Here is a 9240-nt window from a genome sequence, read left to right as displayed (position 1 = left end):
GCTATACCTGTGGTATACCATTCCATATACTAACATACTCACATGGTATCAAAGTAATTACAGCACTTGCATAATTCATGGAATTGTTCTTTAAATAGTTCGTCAGACGGCACAAGACAAATTAAGTAGCTTTTCATTAACATTGTTTTATTTTCTGAGTTCAAAAAGTCTTTTTGCGAGTATGTAGAGTGTGTTAAGTGAAATAACATTTGCTGTCTCATTAACATACATATATCATATGCACTTTAACAAACTATTCTAAAAAGTTTGAAGGGGCATGGAGTATAGGTAATGAAGCTATAGTAGAGTGTGCTCGATTGTGAGATACACGCTGCCTAATTTATATAAGTGCAAAACAGTGCGAAGGCGGAACATGCATAGTCAAAATATACCAAATTAATATACCAAGAAATAAAACGACAAACATGCATTTAAAATAAAACATAGAGGAAAAAATATACTAAATTGTCAACCAAAGCAATTAATAGTTAAAGTATACCAAACTAATATACCAAAAAATACAACTATATACTACATCATTTAAAATATACCATAGGGGACAATATATACTAAAATCTCAGCCAAAGCAATTAATTTTAACAGCCAGTTAACAGACTTATTAAAATTGGAAATTAAAATACAAGTGCCTTACACATCGGTTACTATTTCACTTGCTGTATGTCTTATTATTATTATATAATTTATATTATAAATAATTTTATTATATATTATCAACCAAAGCAATACCTTTTAACAGCCGCCTAATGGAATACGGATGTTAAATTTATTTCCACTTCTAAATTACATATGCCTTACACATTTATTACTATTGCTGTACAATTTGCCATTAACATTTTTATGTTTCTAGCAACAAACTTAGCAACGCAATTACTCAAAGTCAAGCTAAATTAATTGTGTTTCTAGTTGCACTTTTAATAAATTCACTTTTAACTGCCAGTTAACATAGAAGTGAGCTTTTACATTAACATATTCTCTTAGGATTTTGTGGTTAAACATTTATTTTAATTACAATAGCCATTATATGACACTCACTCTCACATTGTAATATACTCGAATGCGTGCTGTAAAATTTTGTTCTAACTAGTTCTTATAATGGGTAACTAATTACAGCGCCATCGAATAAAATTGCAATTGTTGTTAAGCGTTTTTACGATTCCCAAGAATTGAGTGTTGCATTAATTGAGGCTTTTTATTTGTAGACATTTGCGTGGTAATTGAGGCATAAGTGCATGCAATTAATATGCAATTAGGCTCATGCGATAATTTTTGATTATTTCTTGTTTTTGCCTTTAAATGGGAACGCTTAAATTTCGAGAGCCGCAGGCCGCAAGCGGCAGGCCACTGGCAACTGGCCACATAACATACATGTGTGGCATGCCACAGCAATAGCAATTATCGCAAATTATATCGCCCATATACATATGAGATTGCATTATGTGGCGGAGCAGAGCAGAGCGAAGCGATTCCCCAAAATGTCGAATGCCGAGTGCCAGTTGAATAATGGAAAAACTCATGACATGGAAATGAATGAAACAAAGGAATGCCAAGAGGGCGAAAAAAAAATATTATTCAATTACGACAATGGTCAACGGAATGTTGCAGAGTGAAATCGACAGACCATGCCACTGATAATCATCATGATAAAATATGCGATTCAATAAATACTTGAAGTTTCCTCTGGCAATCGCGCCACTCTCTTCTCTCCTTGGCTCTCCCTTTCACAAATTGCAATAATAATAATAATGCGTTGTGTTGCCATTCACAATACTCATTGTATTCATTCATAGTTCGACTCGACTGCTTTACAAAAATATTCGTTTTTAACCAAAACCCAATAATGTCACACAAAATTCAACCAATTCCAGCATCCATTGACATCTGATTTTATACCGAGATTTCAGCCTAAGCGGGTACATTAGTATTTGCAGAGATTTTGCAACGTTTCCTATATTTTACTTACGTTCTTGTTCTGATGTTAAATTGAATTTATTTTTGTGTTTTAATAAGTGTGTGTTTTTTAATTTGTTGGTAAACTTTTCTTCTTATATGACATACCCTCAAATGAAAGTGTATAATAATAATCGCGTTTTTCTCGCAAACTGAAAAAACCCGAGAGCATTCCATTTTACTTTTTAACCAAATGTGCAATGTTGTTAAGCAAAATAAATACAATTTAATGAGAGCAATAAGACTAAAGAATATAACACGAAATGATTCGAATTTATTAAGAATTCATGTCTTAAAAAAAATGTGACATTCATTAAATTTGCTTTATTTTCGTAAACTGTTTTATTGACTTTATTTTTCTATGTTTTTATGACAAACAAATTAAAAACCAATATTTTAATTATGGAATGAAGTAAGCATGTCGGGTTTCCATTTTCACACATTTAATGCCTCTATTTTGGGGCTTTTAAGATTAAATTAATTTTGAAAGTATTGCAAATTTCAATTGTGTTTTTACAACAATCGAATTACATTTAACATAATTTAGTAAAATTAATATTGGATCTTTTTAAAAGGTTCGTCTATCTATGACAGTTTTTATGTACTAAATTAATTTCTTTCAAGAGTTTAACGCATGGATTTTGAGGCTTATTAAAAATTCAAATTTCAAAGCTTTGAAAATTTAATTTTCAGTTTCAACAATCAAAATACCTAGAAATTGTTCAAGAAAATTCAGTTTTCGATAGTTCGTTGTGCTATAATTTCAGGCAAAGGCAAATCATATTGATGCAATGCCTTAATTTAGTGGGGCTCAATTAGTGGGCGTGGCCGGGGCTGCTTTCAATTTTATGACGCACTTGGAAAAGTGGTCGCTGGCCGCAATGATAAGCCTGGGCTGGCCAGACAGACGGTCCGACGGTGGTCTGGGGTACGCTTCATTTGCATAAAATTCAAATAAAATAAACGACAAACATTATAATCATTAGCCTGGCGACCGCCTCCTGGGTGCAGTGTTGTGTCCCAGTCAGGCCGCGGGCCAAGCTGCTGATTGCAACGCGGGGAGGCGGAGCGGACGAGTGGGTGGTGGAAGGTCCGCTGAGGCCGCTGACATATTTATGGTGTTTCTATGTTAACGAGCCGTAAATTAATTTAGCTAATGATATATGCAACGAACGACGACGAGCCGTTCGAGCGAACTGCTCTGCTCCCCGCAGCCATTAGATGCCTATCCATTCCTGCAGTGCGACTTTCTGCTGCTCCACCTGTTCGCCCAGCTTCTGGGTCATTGCAAACTGTATGAGCACCAGCAAATAGTTGCACACAATCGAAGCAAACTGTGAAGGTGAATTGCACGAATTACTTACTCCAATTCAATGCCTCTAAACTTTACTCACCAGCGTAATGACAGTTTTATTGAGTGTGATGCTTGTGCCGCTGGTGAATTCCACCTTAAACTGCCAACGCCAACGCATCATCGCTTCGACTAGCTGCTTGGCTGGCGCACTGTGCGGAAACCAATCGTCCAGCTGCTCGAGCAGACGCAGACAACGACGTCCCTCGTCCACACTTCGACTGCAGTAGACAGGAGCGATGAGCATCTTGTAGAAGGGCACCAACATGCAGACGCAGAGGAAACCCAGCAGCATTAAGCTCACTCCGCCGGCATCGTTGCTGCTGTTGTCGGAGCGGGCAAAGATGATATACAGCTCACTGGTACTCAGAGTAAAGTCATGAGCCATGGCAGACCACAAGCTCACATTGTAGACCTCATTGATCTGCAGTATGATGTAGTGCAGCTCCTTGACGATGTCCACCAGCGATCGCAGACGCCGCTCGACCAGAGGCCCCTTGCCAAAGCGCTTATAGAGAAACTGCGGTTGGAGGATCTGCTGCAGCAGGCGAAAGCGTATGCTCAGCAGCTCGGTGAGCGACATGTGCACATAGCCCGTGAGATGCGGTCCACTGGTGATCAGAATATAGCACAAAGCAGCGGGCACGACTACCTCCAGCTGATGTCCTGCAGCACCGCGTGCCAAAGCCGTATTGACTGCACTTATATAGAGGACACCCACAACGGAGAGCACAATGATGTTCTTGCGCGACAACTTGCGATAGTTGAGATTGGCGCCAAAGTCGCGCATCAGCCGCCTGTCAATCTCCGCCAGTCGCTCGTAGATACCGAGATGTTGTCTTGCACCCAGCTGCAGTGACAGCACTGTGAGTATAAACACCAGCGAGGATATGACCAGCTCCATGCCCATGATGCTCAAGACGAGTTTATCCAGTTGCAGCACTCGGCTGCGCAGTTCATCGTTCAGTCCAATGGCATAGAGACAGCCGCAGAGACCAAGCACAGCCAAGCTGGCGCAGCACACGGAGTAGAGACGTGTCCACTTGTTGATGACGAACTCACCGCCACGTGGAAAGAAGCCGCTGCAGCAGACCACAAACTGTCCCATGGTGGTAAGGCTAACGCTTTCGTGCAGCGATCCAGGCTCCCAGCGTACAGCGACCATTTTGAGGCAGTTGATGGACAAGGAAACATGCTCCTCCGTCCGAGCTGAAAATGAATTTGATTTGTGAGCAACGTTTAGTAGAGTCCTAAGCCAGATTGGAGCATTTAATGCAATTAGTTAATTTATTGCAACTTATCGCTGGCATCACAAAAAAAAAAAAAAAAATTCGTGACTGTCTGCTTCAGTGAAGCAGTTAATCTAGATAATGTGATGAACGCACATTGGACACTTAATGATGTAGAAATTGTAACAAATTTGATGTATTGCCAGTCATCAAAAAATCATAAAGAAAATCGAAATAGCATAATAATACTTCCAAAATTGGTCATTAACATATTTATATTGTTTACACATCGTACATTTTTTATATTTAATATTGTAAAAGAATATACAAAGTTTAATTTTATTTACTCCCTGGCAAATGAATTAAAAATCCATTAAAAAATCAATTTATTTTATCATTTCCATTTTGTATACATCAACGTTATTTGTCTATATAATATTTCTTGTGAGATTTATTCCAAAATTGTTTGATTTCAATGTCTTCAACTTCCTGCGCGAACTGTGATCTTCGAAAACTTCTAAAACCGCACTCACTTTCCCCAGAAAATTCGTGTTTTCAAAGAAACGAAATATCATTTTGTATTCGCTGATGGGCATATTGGGTAATTGACCTTCATCGGTCATCAGTTGGCGGGCAAACATGTGTCCCTAGAAAACAGTTTGTTAATGTTGAACAATGAACAACAAACACCTACCATATAAGGACAGCTGTGATTGACATTCGTGTAGGTGCGCAGATGTTCAATGACGAGATCCGAAAAGGGAATGAGTTGATACTTCATATCTTGGTGACAAACACTGAAGTTGAATGGGAACATGAATGGCTTGAACTGATTTGTATTGTCTTTCTTGAAGAAAGTCGCCTCAATCTGCAATCAATAAGCAAATTAAATATATTTTCAGGTTGAATATATAATAATATGTTCACTCACCGTGATATCTTTTAGCGGCTGCAATAGATAACAGTCAGCATTAACATAGGACTTTACCCAACTAACGGCGATTAGATTGCAGCTGACATTCGAAATAAACATCGAATTCACTTGGCATATTATACTCTTTGCTTTGAAGGACACGGGACCTGCGGACTTTCCAGAGGATATGTAGTATATTAAGCAGCTCAAGAATCTATTTTATATACGTACTACATTTGATATGCAATTGATCAGCAAAAAGCTGAGCAAGAACTGATCAACCAGCTGTTTCATGTCGTTTAGAATACTGCCAAATGAACTAATAGTAACGTTTTTTTTATTATCTGCTCACTCATTAAGCCAATTATAACTGCGAAATGAGGACAATTAAGATTTCAATCACATAAAATAAACTTCGAAGTATAATGCCATTAAATTCATCTATAATTGATAAGTACTCTATGTATCGAATAATTTTGAAATATGTTAGTTCGATTTGCTGATTTACTACTTTGATCCCTCTGCTTCTTGATTTGCAGCATGTACATAAAATTTAATGAGACCAACATGTTCGCTTGGTCGATCAGGATGCTTTTCGCTAACCTTAAGGGATATCATATAGAAACCGAGCGGAAATCTCGGTATGAAAGAGCTCCAATCAATGTACAAGTTGCGAGCAAACATATGACCCTGTAAAATCAATAGAATCAGAAGAATTGTTTAAATAATTAATTAATTTATATGTATTTACCATATAGGGGCAACTGTGATTTATATTCGTGTACTGTTTGATTATTTTCCAAAAGATTGTGTCATAGGGTATAAAGTTTCTTTTTATACCCGTTACCCATAGGGTAGAAGGGTATTATAACTTTATGCCGACAGGAAATGTATGTAACAGGTAGAAGGAGGCAACTGCCGAGACGATCTAGCCATGTCCGTCTGTCCGTCTGTGTGTCTGTCAGTAGGAACACCTAGATCTCAGAGACTATAAGAGATAGAGCTATAATTTTTTTTCGACAGCATTTGTTATGCTTGCACGCAGATCAAGTTTGTTTCAAATTTTTGCCACGCCCCCTTCCGCCCCCCAAAACAAAAAAATCGAATAACAAGCGTAAAGCTAGATTTACGAATTTTGGTATATACAATAACAACTATAGTATTTATGATTCCTGAAAATTTGGTTGCGATCAGATAAAAATTGTCGAAGTTATTAAAGAAATACTTTTGTATGGGCAAAAACGACTACTTACTAGGAGTCTTAGTTGCTTTGTGCCGTCTATGGTATACTTTGAATGCGGTACTATATCGATACACCACATATACCATTTGGTATATATTTTTTAGTATTTCTTACAGTATATTTGGAATATTTTGAGAATAATACCGCAAAATATATTGCTTTTATTCAAAATGGGTAGCGGGTATCTCACAGTCGAGTACACTCGACTGTAGTTTTCTTACTTGTTGATATTACGTCGCACATATTGAAAGCTGCATTGATCAGAAACGGATGATACCGATTATTATAATCCTTCTTAAAAAGTTCAGAGTGAACCTATTTGTGAGTGAAAAATTATAATTAAGTGCAGTCTATATAATTACCGTCGAAATGAGCTCACAGTCCGTGAATAGAACAGCTTTATTCCAATTTTCAGCCTATACCACGCATGTGGATTTTACAACATATTTGGCATCGGGCAGACATTCAATATTCATCGATTTGTACACCATTGGAGAGTCTGCAAGCTGAAAATACAAATCCATATACGTTTTGAATTGAAATTTATATGTTATTATTTACCACACTCAAAACGTACGACAAACATAGAATAACCACAAATGAATAAGGCATTATAACGACTGCGAGCAATGGAAATGGTTCGATTGCTTAATAATCGTTCTCAAATGGAACATACATTAATGCACTTTAAACTGTTCAACGTTTATATTTTAATTACAATTTTCCAGTAATAATTCCCATTCTTATTTTGAGAATAATTTTAAATGAACTTATTTATAATTATATTTTTGTAGCCCATTTTTTGTAAATATTTTTACAGCTTTTTATTTTTTGGCTGAACAAAATCCATCGCTTCGAAATAAAATTTTACGACGCCAATCGAATCGATGCTTCCGTTCGCAAAGTTTTCATAAACACTAAAAGATATTAGATAAACGCCCAATGGTATCAATGGCATCATAAAATCAGTACCACGAATGTACAAGTTTCGGGCTATCATATGACCCTGTAAAAATTACGTAAATTTAATAGAAATCTCAATTATATTGAAGGATATTACTTCGAAAGGACAAGTGTGATTAACATTGGTAAACTGCTTCAGAACCTTTATCATCATAGTGCCGTATGTTGTGAAACTTCTCTTCGACATTACATCACACACATTGACAAGTACATTGACCAGGAACGGATGGAAACTATTATTATAACCCTTTTTAAAAAATTCAATTCTTGTCTGAAAATAAAAAATATATATGTATTTTTGCTTTATACGCCTCGCTCTAGACACTTACCGATATATTGCGTATTGGCATAACAAGATCGCAATCCATTTGAACAACTGCATTAGTCCAATTTTTAGCCTTTACAAGGCAAGTAGAATTAACGACAAACCTCGGGTTTGGATTGCATTCGAGATTCTTGGTTTTAAGTACAATATCTGGATTACTGAACTGTGGAGTATCTCAATTAGGTCAAGATAATAAAGTTTACTTCGATACTTTAATTACCACTTCACAAAGCAAATGAAAGCCGAGAATTAAATAAACTTGTGAAATATATGAATACATGATTAAAACTGTAAACTTTGTATTTAAAATTTCACATTATTATACTAAGTTTGCGACTATGACAAATAATCCCTATAGTAAATCGTTTTTTAGTAGCGTTTTTAATTGCTTTATTATATTTGCATTATGTGTTAATGTTGTTGTCTCCAAAATTGTGTGGAGAGTCATTATTTCATCATATCGAAAGTATCGATCAGTATAGTTATAAATATTACTATACCGAATTAACCGACCGAATTAACAACACAATTTTGGTAAAATCATCATCATCATCATCCCTATATTCCAATGTTTAATGCTTCAAATATAACGAGAATGAACAAAACGTGAATATAAAATTAATTAAAATATAAAAATGTATGTCTAAACTTGGGATTAAATTTAATTGAGTTTTTTCTTATTTGGCTGCACATATTCCATGGCTTCGAAAAATAGTTTGACATAGCCAAGCAACTCTATTAAATAAACTCCCAATGCGTCAACTGGAAAATCAGTATCAAGCATATACAAATTTCGTGCCATCAAATGGCCCTGTTTATATTTGCTATTGATTAATTGAAGGAAAGTTGAGCTAGTTATGTAATATTTAAAGGATATTACCGTATAAGTACAACTGTGATTTACATTCGAAAATCGTTTGAGAACTTTCATCATTATTACGATATATGTTGCATAATTTCTTTTGGATAACAAATCACACAAATTTACTTGAACGTTTACCAGAAATGGATGATACCTACTGTTATAACCTTTTTTAAAGAACTCAATTTGTCCCTGTAAGATAGTTTTTATATAAAAATCATATTAAATACACAGATCGATCAATTTACTTACGGATGCATTACGTAATTGAATAACTAAATCAAAATCCATTTGAGTAACTGCTGTATTCCAGTTTTTAGCTTTAAGTGAGCACGAAACATTTTTGACATGCTTGGGATTTGGATAACAGTCGAGATTTCTTGTTT

At 35.9% G+C, this 9240-nt stretch overlaps 1 protein-coding gene across 1 annotated transcript; it reads right to left on the bottom strand.

Moving 5' to 3' along the window:
- Positions 1–3185: 3185 nt before the first annotated feature.
- Positions 3186–5755, bottom strand: LOC133840019 (putative gustatory receptor 57a). Its single transcript, XM_062271672.1, has 6 exons — positions 5693–5755; positions 5480–5497; positions 5243–5416; positions 5159–5195; positions 3363–4528; positions 3186–3302 (listed from the first exon to the last, which is right to left on the bottom strand). The coding sequence occupies exons 1-6, from the start codon at positions 5753–5755 to the stop codon at positions 3186–3188; spliced, it is 1575 nt and encodes a 524-aa protein (XP_062127656.1).
- Between the last annotated feature and the right edge of the window lie 3485 nt (positions 5756–9240).

This window comes from Drosophila sulfurigaster, chromosome 3, assembly GCF_023558435.1.
Source record: "Drosophila sulfurigaster albostrigata strain 15112-1811.04 chromosome 3, ASM2355843v2, whole genome shotgun sequence".
Taxonomy (NCBI): Eukaryota; Metazoa; Arthropoda; class Insecta; order Diptera; family Drosophilidae; genus Drosophila; species Drosophila sulfurigaster.
Note: the sequence above shows the minus strand (reverse complement) of the source record. Positions and strands in the feature narration are given on the sequence as shown.